Source organism: Parambassis ranga, chromosome 14, assembly GCF_900634625.1.
Source record: "Parambassis ranga chromosome 14, fParRan2.1, whole genome shotgun sequence".
In the NCBI taxonomy this organism is placed as follows: Eukaryota; Metazoa; Chordata; class Actinopteri; family Ambassidae; genus Parambassis; species Parambassis ranga.
In genome coordinates, this window is record NC_041034.1 from 15,629,980 (window position 1) to 15,645,168 (window position 15,189).

Consider the following 15,189-nt stretch of genomic DNA (forward strand, 5'->3'; position numbering starts at 1 on the left):
AGCTAACACACATGTTGATCACACAGACATGTGTAAAGTTACTTTAACGATAGTGTTACACTTAGCTTTAAACCTCCATTTTATAATCCATTCATAAGTGTGTTCCTGAGCATATTCATGGTCGGTACAGACGAGCATATTCAGACTCATGGGTCTGTGTATGTCAAACGCCACATGACATTACACAGAGTGGACAAGCAGAGTGTTTGGATTTACTTTCACAGAATATATTTGTTCATTAGTTATTTTTTTCCATATTTCCCATGTATTTTCTATAGAAATAACAGCACAGATCCAGCATAGAACATTTTTCAGCAAATATGTGATTGTGTTTTTCACCCTATTAATGAGCAAGGAAAAAAAGAGAAACAAAAAATGAAAATTAGTGGATGCCAGAACAGGTGACACTTTTTCTTAAATTTCATGTCGTGATGGATGACGGAAGGCTGCTGAGGAGGGGGAGAGCCGGAGACATTTGCAGGCTGCCCTGCCCCCTCATCACTCTCTGGGGAACAAGGATTATGGAAATGTATAACGAGAGAGGGAGACTGACAGACAGGGAGGAGGAGGAGGAGAGAGAGAGAGAGCAAATAAGAGAGGGAGGGAGACAGAGCGATGCTATTGGTTAACCGTTATAACATCAACCATGATAGAAATATTTCTCTTGCAGTCTGAGAAATAGAGGATGAGACAGTCGGAGAGAGTAGACTCAGGAAACACATTCAGGTCTGTTTTATAAGGGATCAGAAGAAGGAGGACTTTAGGAAGAGAGGAGAGCAGGGAGAGATGACAGGAAGGTGGACTCATTAACTTATGACTCCTGAGGGCTGTGGAGATGTTTTTACTTCAGAGCAACAGTGTTTTCAAAACCAACATGTAGATGCTCTGCAGGTGGCTAGTTAAAGAATTTCCTTTTTCTTTTCTTTTTTTAACCCCTCCAGTAGCATCGAATTAGTTACGTCAGCAGAAACAGATTTGAATGTTTTTGGAGAAATTTTGAGGGATGCGTCTGAGACACAGATGCAGAGCAGAGAATTCTGACATGGTGACGACCCAAATTGACAGAGACGAGGAAAGAGTGGACTGTTCAGTGGCAGACACGTCTCCTACCAGGCGCAGGTATTCTCCACTCGGTATTAAGGTCAGTCAAGATATTGATCCGTGCTAACTAAAACTATTCTCAGTAATCTGATCTTGTAAGTCTTGTTACATGAGTGACGTTGTAGTGGTAAATATCCACTGCCTCGCTGATTTTTACTTTACAGAAAATTGCTTTGTCAAAGAATAACTGTGCAGCGTCCAGAGCAATATATTGACTCTTCAACAGTTTAGTAATAAAAATAAGAAAACTGTTAATGATAACTCACAGCTAATCTGCTAAACTGTGGCTGTTTACAAATGTTGATTTTGACTTAGAAGTACATGCGTCATTAATGTGTACAGAGCAACAGATGAAGTGTAAGCCATACTGAACAACAAACAACTGAACTATCACAAGCCATAACCATCTCAGACGAAAATAATCACTGTTTCTTATATCTTAGTATCGACAAGAATCCTGTGCATCAGTCAGACACTTCGCTGGTTACTGTGAGGGGGGAAAAACAGAAAGATGTGTAGGCTTTATCTAAAGACGAACCACAGAGAGGAGGAGGAGACAGACATTTTGCCTGTCAGAGTCTGAAAAGAGGAGCACGGGGCCAACAACAGACAGCTGTGGCTGTGAGCAGAGACATAAGAGCTTCCTCAGTCACGGTGAGAAAGCAGCCGTCCTGCTGTCAGATGTACAATAGGAGACAAAGGCAGAGCAAAAGTGGAAGCAGTGAAAACACGGCTTGAGCTGATTATTGATTGTTACTAAAACTGAGTGTTTTACCTACCTGGGCGACATAGACCTAGCTCACATCAGAGAGGAAAAACAGACAATAGGATCCACTAAAAAGAAGGAGGGAGAGTGACCCGTAGTTAAACAGAGAGAGAGAGAGCAGGGAGGAAGTTCCCTGTCTCTCTCCCAACCCTTCTCGTCGTCAGGCTGGCTGGTTCAGCCATGGCGTTCACCTTTGCGGCCTTCTGCTACATGCTCACCTTGGTCCTGTGTGCCGCTCTCATCTTCTTTGTCATATGGCAGGTGAGTGGTGCTGCACGCACTGAAACTAAAAACACACATACTGTAGGGTCTGTGAGCACTCTATCAACCCACACAGGCAGACAAACACAGCCACCCACACACAGTTGTACAACACTAACAGGAACACAGAGCACACACACACATAAATGCACACACACCTCGCTCACGGAAGAGATGTGTCAACTGAATTTCAAATGTACAAATGACCCCTTAAAAGCCACCAAATTACTCTTTCTGCCCTTTAACATTAAACACTTGGCTGTGAAAACATTAGTTGGATAGTGATTTTGTTTTTTATATGGATGAATCAACACAAATTTGGAGGAGATGCATGTCTTAATTTGTGCATTTTTTCACATTAATTTCCTCACAGTGACTCTAATTGACCTGCTTATGTGGTAGTTCATCACTAATATAATGACCCTTTTTTCGCTAAAAAAAAACAGATTGAAGCTGGCTCCATCCCTCCACATGATCCCAATAAACTGACAATAAACACTTCCTCAAATACGGTGCACAAGCTTCAGCAAACTGCATGTAATGAGCACAGGGAGGTGGCAAAACACAGTGATCATAAATCTCGACACCAGACTGTTATGAATCTGTCTGCCCGCGGCATTCTGAGTGGAATTTGCACAGATATCGCAGGGGACTGGTGCACACGGTTTACTGGTTACACACGTATGGACTCAACAAACAACAGCTTTGATCTCTCACCTTTAACATTCGCTGCATGGAGGCAGAAATAATGTGAAACACAAAACACATTAGTATGGATATAAGACTTGAAATGACTAACGTACCAATTGACTAAGTGGGTGAGACTACATATGAGTCAGTCAGTGTGTCTGCGCGTGAAAGAGACGGCGAGAAGCGTGTGTCTGGCTCCGCACTTCACCATGTGATTGAAACGCTTATCAAATTTATAATTTCATGCACCCCTTCCCCCTCCCCCGTCTGCCTCCACCCACGGGTACAGCACCCCAACTATACATGGCCCTCAACCAATCAGAATGTTTGTTCACTGCTATAGTAACCATGGTGCCCAGTGAGGGGCTCACCATGTCGCCATGGAAACTGCATCTGTTTACAACAGAGCTCGGTGTGAGAGAAGACGAGGGAGAGCCTTATAGACTCATATGGGGGGAATTACCAGAACAGACAGTAGTGTTATTTTTTTTTGTGTGGCTGAGGCTCACTTATCTGCAAAAAAAATGCCCATCCATTATTGCTTTTCAATGGGCCATTAAAGTGAAGCTTCCCTGTGTAAAAGCTGAACTGATGATAAGCACAGCAGGTGGCCTTTACACTGAGAATGATTAGTGTTTTTTATAGAGCTATTAATCAGGGAGCTGTGAGAAAAGCTGTCAGTCACAGTCACTTCAGAATGAGGACCAGATCAATGCCTTTATTATTATTTTTATTATTAATATTATAATGTGCACAGAAATCATTTAAACCATTATAAGTCATGCACGTTGTCAACTTTTAAACTCCTCATCCACAAGTAAGGATCTACTTTGCAGATCTAAGATATAAAGACAACAGGACCAACAGAGCGATGTTCTAAGAAATTATACATGTACACATTTGCCATTAAATCACCATGTGTGTGTACAAAATGAACACTGTAGCTGCAGCTGTACAGGAAGTACCATCAACAGCACTGCAGACTGAGACAGTTTCTCAATAGTGGTGGTCACAGTCAGCTATACATTACACTTACAGAATGTGTATCTATGCTACAAGCTCACACATATCTGTTATTTTTTTTTTCTCAGATCATTGCATTTGATGAGCTTCGCACAGACTTCAAAAACCCCATTGATCAGAGTAATCCCACCAGAGCGGTAAGAACCCTGCTGTTTCACTTCTTTCAAGAATGATAGAGCCTTCATGTGCACACAGAGAAATCCCTTCTGTTCAGTTTCAAGGAGAACATTTAGTAACACACACACACAACACAAAAGGACTGAGAACAAATCTCACTACAAAAAAATGTATTCGGTTAAATGTTACATCACTTTGGTATCATTATCAGTCCTTGAAGTCAGACATAAACACATGGTACCCTGCAATTATTAAAAAGGCAAACACCACTTTATGTACCTGTATATTTCAGCCTCACCATTTATTCTTTTGCAATAAATATTTGAAACAGTTTCTTCTCATGCAACATGAACAGTGCAGCAAGCAGACAGCCCTTCCTTGATCAGTCATTTGTATGCAGATTGAAATAATCAACCCTTTACAGAGACACGGCTCGTTGGCTTAATCAATTAAAGAGATCTATGCAAATGAAGCCGCTGTATATATAATAAGATACTGACAGACAGACAGAAGGCTTCACCTCACTGTAACTAGAACAAAGTGCTTCCCCTGAGTCACTCAGCCCGTCATCTAAAGTGCTAGAGCGGAAGTACTTTTCTTCTTAAGTTCCTATTTGCAGTTTATGCCTTTGTCTTTGAAAAATAATTAACATAATCATGAGTCAGTAGCAAGTTAACAGCAGCTGTGAATATCTTTTTCACAAGTTAGCTAATGTTCTAGCAATCATGTGAACCTGCATCTGAACTGCAAAGCGAGAGTGATGAGGAGTGGGAGAGGAAACTGTGAAAAGCGACTGTGGGAGTGTGGAGGCATGCCAGCTACAGGGGGGTGGACACAATAATGGCAACAACTGTAAAACAGAATGCAGTCTAATGCAGTACAGGAGCTCTCTGACATCAACTAAACATGAATTATCTGAGCTTCACAGCAGCAGGATTGGGGATAGTGTTTTGGATTGCATTACGTCTGTAGGATGACAACATTACAATCATAACTGATGTCAACATGTCAGATGTGTTCTGAAATAACATGTTTTCCCAGGAAGCACCGCTGCCAGCTTCTCCCAGAATCAATAAACTGCACAAACAGAAGACAAATTACATGACGGCAGCTGAGGAAAAATAAACATCATTTTTTTCTGATGTTAGTATCAGAGAGACATTCAAAGAGGACCAATGCTGTAAATATTTGTCAGCAAGACAGAAATGACAGAAAGAGGAGATTAAACATCAGGTGTTTGTGTCCAGCTACTGGTCACAGCCTCAAAGACAGAAGACATGAAACATGGGCTGATCAAGAGTGACTGAGAGCTGTATTATCCCCCTCCTCATAACATAATGGAATCTGTCATTTTATGAGGGGACAATGATAGCTTGATTAGCGGGACAGTCAGACTTTTTCATGCTTTTGTTGCCCTTTTATTCATTCTGCATTTTGTGAAATGTCTCTGCTGCCTTTGATTAACGTCCTCACTCACATTTCTTTATTGGAACTATTAAATATTCACAACGAATTGGATGCCCGGATACAAACCAGGGCAGCAGGCAATTCAATTCAGAGCAGCACAACAATTCCCATAAGCAATAACAAAGCATGCAGTCAGTGCGTAGCAAAGTGTTGATGTTGTAGAAGGATGCAGAATTGCAGAGACTGAACTGTTAACAGTGAAGCTGTGTATTCAGGACAAACGTTTCAGGTCAGCAGTGAAGTTACATGCTCGGATTTATAAAAAGTGCATGTGGCTCCAGCTGAAGAAAGCAGACATCATTAAACCAGGAGGAAAGCATTAAAGCTTCAGGAAATGAAGTCGACGTGTCCATTGTGCCAACCTAGTAATAATAAAAAAAAAGAAATAACACCAAACAAATTGATGATCTATCAATTAATCTCAGTCCAGAGTTATGCAGTTCTTTGCTGGCCAATCAATGGACAACCAAATAAAACATCACCATGAGAGGTGACTATCTGCTGGTTAGTCGATGCAGTGAGGAATGGCTTTCATTCCAAAACATATAATTGAAGCCTCTGTTATGACTCACAGGAGACCGTTTACAGGAAATTAGTGAGGTCTGCAGCAAACGTCAGTGTCTTCATTACCTGAGCTGTGTTTGATGAAGGCAACAACACCACATAATGTTGTAGCTTCAGTTTGAGATAGATTATTTAATGATTATCAGTTGTTAGGTTTGTTTTTCACCTTTCACGATCAGTAACACAGATAGAAACAAAAAATCCTTAAAAACTGAATCATTTTGTTTCTGCCTTTAGTCACTGCTGAGTGTTGACTTTCTTTATATCCCCTCCACAGAGGGAGAGGATTCTGAACATTGAAAGGATCTGCAACCTTCTTCGCAGAGTGAGTAATAGATTTTTTTGTACCTGCTGGTGTCAGATGACTAAAACAGAGTGGCTTTAGACAAACATGACTATATGTATCTCTAACCATTGTAAGATTAAAATTAGGATTAAGAAAACTTGTCCCACAATGGGGAAATTGCATATCACAGAGACCATGACGCACATTGATTCATTTCATGTCTAGCCCATCTCCACAACCCACTCACTGATACACTCAAGAAAGTTTTATGTGTGTTTTGATATTTTTTCTGCACTTCAAGGCTTTTATAAGAAAAGACGTCAGTGTGTCTAAAAGCTGGCATGCTGTGCTTGAACGTGCTTGTGTCGGACTGTAGTCAGTAACATTAGGCGCTTGTCATTAGAACACTAAACCAAACACAGGCAGGCCCTAACAGGGTCCAGACATTTGTGCAGTGAAGACTGTTTTCTAGTAAGTTAGTTTGTGCCGTGAGCTTTAATGTTTTTATGATATAACGAGCATTTAGTCAGTTAAGAGTCTGTCACAGTGGTTTCTCTGTGTTAGGCTACAGAAAAGATGTTTTCTGTTGATCGATAGCTTTGACACAGCGGTGCAGTGCAGGAACAGGCACTCGATCAGTGTATAATTGAAGTAGAAATGACATATTTTTTAATATCTTTTGTAGCAGTGTAGATGTAATTCCAATTATCTCTAAGTGCTGCAGAGGGAGGCAAGACCTTCTCTTAGTGATGTCAGTGCTGGTGGTGTGATGTTTCATCATTGGCACTTTTTCTGGTACTACTTGTGTATTTCTGTCATTCAGTGGTCCCAGCTACAAACCTCAGATTTTCTCAGAAACAGTCAATATTGAAACTGTAGGCACACTAATCTGTGAAACTAGGTCAGTTAATGTCAAACTACAGCAACAGCTAACATGTAGTCTGAAGTTGGTTGCAGCAGAGAGCTGAGTGTGACATGTGTACCTCCTTTGTAAACGCCACAGTCTGTTCTGGGTTTCCTCACGTCACATCCTCCTTTTTGTGTGTCCTGGTTAGTTGGTGGTACCGGAGTACTCCATCCACGGGCTCTTCTGCCTGATGTTCATGTGCGCTGGAGAGTGGGTCACACTTGGCCTAAATATCCCACTGCTCTTCTACCATCTGTGGAGGTACGGTCCCATAACAGATGTCTGAGTAGCTTGTGTTGGTCCTGTGGGTGTGTGTAAACCAAAGAGTCTTGCCTTTTCAGGTTTTTTCATCGGCCAGCTGACGGATCAGAGGTCATGTATGATCCTGTCAGTGTGATGAACGCAGACATTCTTAACTACTGTCAGAAGGAGTCCTGGTGTAAGCTGGGCTTTTATCTGCTCTCTTTCTTCTATTATCTCTACAGGTGAGTTGACTATCCTATTTTTACATTATTAGCACGCCTTGCAGATTTGTTGTGATGAATTTTCTTCCTGTTTTGTAGTATGGTCTACGCCTTGGTGAGCTTCTAACAGACAGGAGACATACACAAATAAAAGGAATCTGTAAGAAAGAAGAAAAATAAGATGCTGGAGGCATAAACTCTTCTCTTTATGAATCCTGACTTTCTCTTACTTTTGGCAGTTTAACCTTGGACAATATGAGAAGACCAATCTGAGTGAATGTGAATGTAAAGGTGCTCGATTGTATCACTTCTGGATCACATCTCAGATAACTGCAGTCGAACGACTGGACAAATGAAGCATAGAGAACGAGGTGTTTGTGTTGCCTTTGACCCATTGTACATTTTAACAATATTTCTGAAGGGCTGGATTTTCCCCATGCTGCTCTTACTGATCCAGTCGCTCGACTCACTGTGAATCTCCAAAAAACATATAGGGGCTGGTAAACAAAACGATATGTCTGTATTCTTTGACTTTGAAAATGTAGGAAAGCAGGATTGTTATACTTCATCTCTAATATCCAACCATTGCTTTGATTCCGTCACAGGTGCATTAAAACAGTACGAAAAATAGTGAAGTTGTGTAGGAGAAATTTAAAAGCACTGTAAGAAACGCAGGGAAGACCTGGCAGAGGGAGAATGACACTTTGAACCAGGATGCTTCACGTCAGCCTCTGACACTGTAAAAACAGAAAGTTAGACTTCAAGGGTTAATGCTTGCAGTGTGCATTCACAATAAGTCCATGGCTGTAAGGGTATACTTGCTACATGCTAGGTTCATGCTTTCCTAAAGAGACATATAATGCCAAAAAGTTTATATCTGAAAAACACAGTGCCAAATTTGAAAAAAAAGGAAAAGATAAAGACAACAAAGTGCTCGCAGCACCGTTAGGCCTTGTCTTTAATTTTCTTAAACACATTTGGCACCATGTTTTTCTCAAATATATATATATATATATATATAAATATATATAAAAAAGTATAGTTATGTTGTATTTCTAAGTGTGCAGAGAGCACCTTATTCCTATTTCCAGTGAAGTTTACTCATCTGCATCTATACTGTAGTAATTTTAGCACAGCGACTTTTCTCTGATCCGAGGTAGAACATAGTAATTTCATGTACAAAAAGCAATCAACAACAGCAATGTAATATGATTCATGAGACATATCGATGAAGTGTTTTTTTTAGTGTTTGTAATAACAGTGGGTGGGACACAAGTGGCAGATGAGACAATAATGACTCTATGACAATGTTTGGGTAATATAACATGTGTAAAGACATCTCATCTGCAGTCATGCAGTTTCAGAGGGAGCAGACGTCAGGACCACAAACCGTGTCCTGAGCTGGCGCTGTCTTTGCTGTCATGTGTTCGCTGGTTGGATCTATTTGTAGACAAAGTGGTGGTACAAATGTGTGATTTCAGTAGAATAACAGAAACTCAAGTAGCCTGAGAACAAACTGTGATGTTTGTCATTCGCCAGCTCCGTGTGTAGTAACTGGTGGTGATGACACGTCTGATGGATTAACTGTGGGGCTCAGTTAAGAAATAATGTCTTGACTTCTGCAGCCTATTAAAGTAGTTTCTAAACCCTTAACACAAATTCAATGACTTTACAGGAAGGGACATAAGCAGTGCATCAATTACCTCCTTCAATCACCTGCTGGAAAAAAAGTCCGTTTTGTGATAATTGCCACAATCAAATCCCAGCTGATATTGTTTTATGATGTCTAAGATTTATTGATTCATTATGAACAGAAGCACATGTGGATGCCATTGACTAAATACCAGAGTAAAGTGTGAGGCTGGCTCACTTCTGTTTTTCAGTTATTGTCAACAAATCCAAACCCTCTCTGTGGCATTTAGGCTCCTTTTCTGTCTAGCAGAGAAGAAAATCTATAAAAAGCAAATAAGAAAACAAAAAAAACATTTACAATGCAATCTAAAATGTCACTTTCTTAGGGACTATTTCCAGCAGCGGATTAATGTGCAGCATTACTTCTTATTGCTGTTGCACAGATATGTGGGATTGACTCCAACCAACAATGGGGCTTACTGGGTAACAATAGGACCGTATAGAGACAGAGGGCAGGGCTAATCCTCACTAGTATGGAAAAGAGTCACCACCATACAAATAATACTATAATATTAGCAAGTTAGTGTTTTGCTAAAACTCATTCAATTTAACTACATATACATTATTGTCAGCATCCTCTTGGTTACTCTTATATTTTGATGCTTCGTCCTAACACACAAGAGGTTTTAGACATATTTCAGTTAATTGCTTGCAAACAAAGGAGTTCACTTTAAAAAAAAACACAATTGTTTTCCCCTCCGGTCTGGGTGGAAATTAATTGTGGTTCCATCTCTTTGGCGCAGAGAAATAAGATAAGTGCTGCAGAGAGAAGAAAAGGATCAGTTATATAATTATATATGACTTTTATTTTCTGGGTTAAATATTTGTTACTGTTGTAGGAGATCCAATAGAGTATTTTATATATTATCTGCATAAAGAAAACTTTTTCTTTATAATTCACCCTCTTAGTACACTTTTAAGTTCTTAGAAAACAGTTTGACTTTTTCTAAGAACTTAAAAGTATATGCGACAGAAGTGAAATGCCACCAATTAAGGAAGCTGTGTGACAGAGCACACTGTGATCTGAATTTCAACACCTGAAGCGACTTTAATAGGCTGCCAGTGTTTTTTTTTTATTATTTTATTTTATTTTTTCCTTCCCAGATATATGATGATGTGAAAATGAAAACACTGAGACTTAAACTTGCCAACGATGTGAGTGTGTTGAGTCTGGACAATCACAATTAAAGCACAGGAACACAAGGACAGGAGGAGAAACACAACTTGGTTGAATGTCATTATGTAGTTGCTCTAAACACAGCATTTTAGAAAACTGTATTTAAGTATATCTATTTGTATCTGTCTTTTATACATTTCTCATCAACATACGCTACAGTAAGTTTGGTGGATTACTTTATATTTATTAGGTTACACTATGATGTACAGCTACTCATATGCCGTATTCTAATAAAACAGTCCAAAACGTTCTGTGTGTCTCTTATTTCCTGTCTGCGGAGGGTCAGCACTTTGCCCATCTGTGCAGAGTTCATAGCTGTGACGCTCTGCCAGCAGCAAGGGGCAGAAAAATATAACTCTGAGGATGATGAGGGAATTCATAAGTGAGGAGCAGGACTGAAAGCTGTTGAAAAAAAACACAGCTGCATTTAGAAGTGGCTCCACACAACCTCTTTAAAGACACCAGAATAACTGAACTGCATAAAAATGCCCATCTGATGTGAAAAGAGCGTCTACTCGAGAGGCAGCAGAGTGAGGATGATAGCCTTTCATTAAAGTCTGTACCTCCAGAGTACTAAGATTTCAAATTATAGAGCAGTGGATGCCTATTAGATTGCATAACGAAACTAAGCTGAAAGAGTTCATCTGTACAGGCAGGCGACTCTGATGAAGATGTCACTGTATCTATAAAAAACATTCACAATTTTGCCAGTTTCTTTTCACAAGTAACAAAAGAGACAACAAAAAAGTGTGTTTACACCCACTCAGGAATTCATTTGTAGGGTCTATAAGGTTCACCGCATGTCTAAATAATGATTCAGACAGAAAACAGAGAAACAACGAGGCTTCAAGCTGGCGTTTTCCCTCTGTTTGAAAAGGACATATCATTCCCTGCTGTCACCATGGAAACTAAATTGTATTAGAAATTCCTGTTGACTCACTCGGAGGCTCTCACTCAAAACACACAAAAAATCTAATAGAAGTTGGCACACATGCTTTTCTGCACATTACATATTTTCTTATTTGTACTACATACTCTACATACTATACACTGTATGTAGAGGATGTATTTAATGTGTAGTCATGACAACCACAACCCAATCCATTTATGTGTGGCACCTGCTATAACCCCAGGATACAGACAAACACACACACACACACACATACAAATTGTTGCTCACTCAGAACACATGCATCTGTTTCTTGTTCTGTCTCATCCCACGGTTCACACAGCTTCACACGCATCATCATCATCATCACAGGCTCTTCCTTTTTCAGCACCCTCCACCAAGATAATTGTCTCAACTCCTTTTCCCCTCTCTCCTACGTCTGTGCTCTCTCTCAGAGAGATGTTACCATGGAAACTGGCTACAACTGATGGGTTTGAAACGTCACGATTGGCATGCACAATTGGCAAGTGCACGCACGCAAAGAGGTACACACACACAAACACATGTGCTCATTCATTATTATGCAAGACACTCTGAGTTGTTGCATATTATTCTGCCTGTACAGACATGCAGGCACAGAGACGGCATGCAAAATACTCCCTCCGTGGTCGTTCTTCAATCATTCTTCATCACTTCAAACGTAAAAAGTTCCACATATTTATTGGCAAAATACCACAACAATGAGTATTAAAAGAGTTAAATAAAGAATAAAAAAGCATCAAAGCTGAACCTTGTAGTTCAAAGCAGAGGTTTAATTAGAAGGACAAAGATGTTAGCGGCTGGTCTTTTGTGTCCTTTTGTGTGTGCAAATTACTAAATGACTTTGGTTTGATAAATTAATACACAGACTCTACACTCATTGTGGCAGTTTCTTTAAATAAAGGGAATAAAGAAATGTATTATATATTTTCTTTCTCTAAAGTAGATATAGAGTATGCTGCTGTTGGTGGTGATCATTTTGTCAGCACAAAATGAAGCCGTTAGCTGTGCTTTCCTATGCAGCAGATGTGCTGTCTATGCAGTGTGTTTTTGTGTCCAAGAATGTGTCAAAACTGTTCACACTTATGTTTTTATTTGGACTGTTGATCTTCTGTCCAGACAGACACATGAGCGTGACTCACTCCGACTGTCAGCTGCTGCCTCATCCATATAAATATCCATCACTTTCATCCGTAACTAACTTCATTTCCAATCAGTGGCTTTGTTTGTGGAGGACATCATGACTTGGCTGCTGTATCTGATCAGTGAAAATGTAAAAATGAAACATGCTGCTGATCAAACAAACCCTGAGGCACTTTTAGGCTCATTTATTGACCAAGGTTATCATGGTTTTAATCAACTAGATCAGTTCATATCTAATTTTAAAATTCAATTTTAAGATTGAATCATGAAAAAGTCTTTATAAATGAGGCCCTGAGGCTTTTATTTGAGAGGTTTTTGCTGTAGTCTTTTTTCTCTTAGTACCGATCCTGACAGCGTCTAATTTTAGTCCTGATGACAGACTACCATAATACTGAGGATAATGGCGGTTTAATGCTTGAAAAAGCTTTAAAACTGCATGAACATGGAGGGCAATAACAACTATTCACAGCTCCAACTCAGACACATACAGCTGTTCTGAGAATATTCGGGCAAAGTGCGAAGAAGTCTCTGCTGCACTGCACAGTAATGTTTGTTTGTCATTATCTTCACGACAGATGGATGTCAGCTTTGGGATGATGCTAGGAGCTATAGCAGTGGATAAATATAATAAAGTTACACTGCAGCTCAAGTTCGGTAAAGATGATAAAGTTTGTAGCCTCTGCTAGAGGGATATGAGTTATACAGCTTTGGTTACATGCACATACAGTTCAACTCCTTGATTGATTATGCAGAAAGTTTGAAGTAAACAACTTCTGGAAAACTGCTATCAGCACTGTTTTCTGATCTGATAATAACATCCAAGCTGCTATGAACCACTTTGGAGATTGACGTCACAGAAAAAAATCAGTAAGCACTTTGGCCTTCCTCAGGGTACAGTGCTTGGAACGCTTTTGTTTACCATACATGCTGTCATTGGACATAACACAACATCAGTTTACACTGTTATGCAGATGACACTCTGATTTACCTCTGTTAAGTTGTCTACTGATTAGAGCCACAGTCACTTTGTACCACTCCATTGTTACGTCCCCAGCTCTCTAGGGGTTGAGGAAGGACGTAAACATTAGTATAAAGATAAAATAAAGCAAAGGAAGGCCAAACTCAAATGTCTATTTCTTTACTGGCAGATTCAAACTACAAGCGAAGCACACAGGTTTTCAACAAAACCTGACAACTGTTTCATAAAATGAGAACAATAGTATAAAAAAATAAAATACAAGCAGGAACCCTGCTGGGGATTATCGAGACAGCGAAGTATAAAAAGAAATCTAAAGCCACTGCTTCTACTACAGTAGTAAAAACAACAAATAACCCAAAACAACTCTAGGAGTGAAAAACACACAGGTCAAACAACGAAATTAAATCTACTCAAAACTGAGCGAAACTCTCTCTCACACACGGGAACGTCACTCTTAAGGGGGGAGGTGTTACGGCCCCCGAGGTCCGTATGGGAGAGAGTGACGTTCTCCCTGAGCCTGTGTGTCTGTATGAGGTTATCCTATGAATGGGACGGATTAGGTATGCAGATTGCCACACCTCCGGAGCTTCATCAGGAGTGGCACGTTGAAATGCCTGCACCAATGGGGGTTCTCCTCTCCTGGACCGTGATGACGTAAAAGGCCCGCGCCGGCTGAAATTCTTTGGGAGACTGCGTGAGAGAGCACAACTGTGTGGCTTCAGTTCTCCCCGCGCTACTATTTAATATTGTAGCGTCCGTGTGCTGTGAGTTAGAGAGGTTTCTCTGTGTTCACAAACTTGCAACGACTGTGTCTGTGAAAATTTGGGATTTTGTGTGCTGTTCCTCCTGTGTGTGTGAGAGAGAGTTTCCCTCAGTTTTGAGTAGATTTAATTTCGTTGTTTGACCTGTGTGTTTTTCGCTCCTAGAGTTGTTTTGGGTTATTTGTTGTTTTTACTACTGTAGTAGAAGCAGTGGCTTTAGATTTCTTTTTATACTTCGCTGTCTCGATAATCCCCAGCAGGGTTCCTGCTTGTATTTTATTTTATTTTATTTTATTTTTTTTATTTTATTTTATTTTTTTTTTTTTAATATAAGGGAACAATACTCCAAAATTAATACTCCAAGATTAATTATCCCGGACGAGCCCCCATTAATGTTACGTCCCCAGCTCTCTAGGGGTTGAGGAAGGACGTAAACATTAGTATAAAGATAAAATAAAGCAAAGGAAGGCCAAACTCAAATGTCTATTTCTTTACTGGCAGATTCAAACTACAAGCGAAGCACACAGGTTTTCAACAAAACCTGGCAACTGTTTCATAAAATGAGAACAATAGTATAAAAAAATAAAATACAAGCAGGAAGCCACACAGTTGTGCTCTCTCACGCAGTCTCCCAAAGAATTTCAGCCGGCGCGGGCCTTTTACGTCATCACGGTCCAGGAGAGGAGAACCCCCATTGGTGCAGGCATTTCAACGTGCCACTCCTGATGAAGCTCCGGAGGTGTGGCAATCTGCATACCTAATCCGTCCCATTCATAGGATAACCTCATACAGACACACAGGCTCAGGGAGAACGTCACTCTCTCCCATACGGACCTCAGGGGCCGTAACATCAATATTTAAAT

The 15,189-nt window shown here is 40.1% G+C and overlaps 1 protein-coding gene across 2 annotated transcripts; it reads left to right on the forward strand.

The window, feature by feature from the left end:
• The first annotated feature begins 689 nt into the window (after positions 1–689).
• cnih2 (cornichon family AMPA receptor auxiliary protein 2) lies at positions 690–10,201 on the forward strand. Of its 2 annotated transcripts, XM_028421408.1 has the most exons (7): positions 690–1,141; positions 1,894–2,128; positions 3,910–3,978; positions 6,267–6,314; positions 7,331–7,443; positions 7,524–7,667; positions 7,746–10,201. In XM_028421408.1, the coding sequence occupies exons 2-7, from the start codon at positions 2,048–2,050 to the stop codon at positions 7,771–7,773; spliced, it is 483 nt and encodes a 160-aa protein (XP_028277209.1). In that variant the 5' UTR covers positions 690–1,141; positions 1,894–2,047; the 3' UTR covers positions 7,774–10,201. The 2 variants fall into 2 exon arrangements, with proteins under 2 accessions (XP_028277209.1, XP_028277208.1); XM_028421407.1 differs by lacking the exon at positions 690–1,141 and having other exon boundaries at positions 1,183–2,128.
• The last annotated feature ends 4,988 nt before the right edge of the window (positions 10,202–15,189 follow it).

Bases quoted from the DNA above. Each gene is read 5' to 3' on its own strand.
- cnih2 (XM_028421408.1), top strand. From the start codon at position 2,048: ATGGCGTTCACCTTTGCGGCCTTCTGCTACATGCTCACCTTGGTCCTG. The intron at 2,129-3,909 runs GTGAGTGGTGCT...TTTTTTTCTCAG, and splicing joins TCTTCTTTGTCATATGGCAG to ATCATTGCATTTGATGAGCT. The intron at 3,979-6,266 runs GTAAGAACCCTG...TCCCCTCCACAG, and splicing joins AGAGTAATCCCACCAGAGCG to AGGGAGAGGATTCTGAACAT.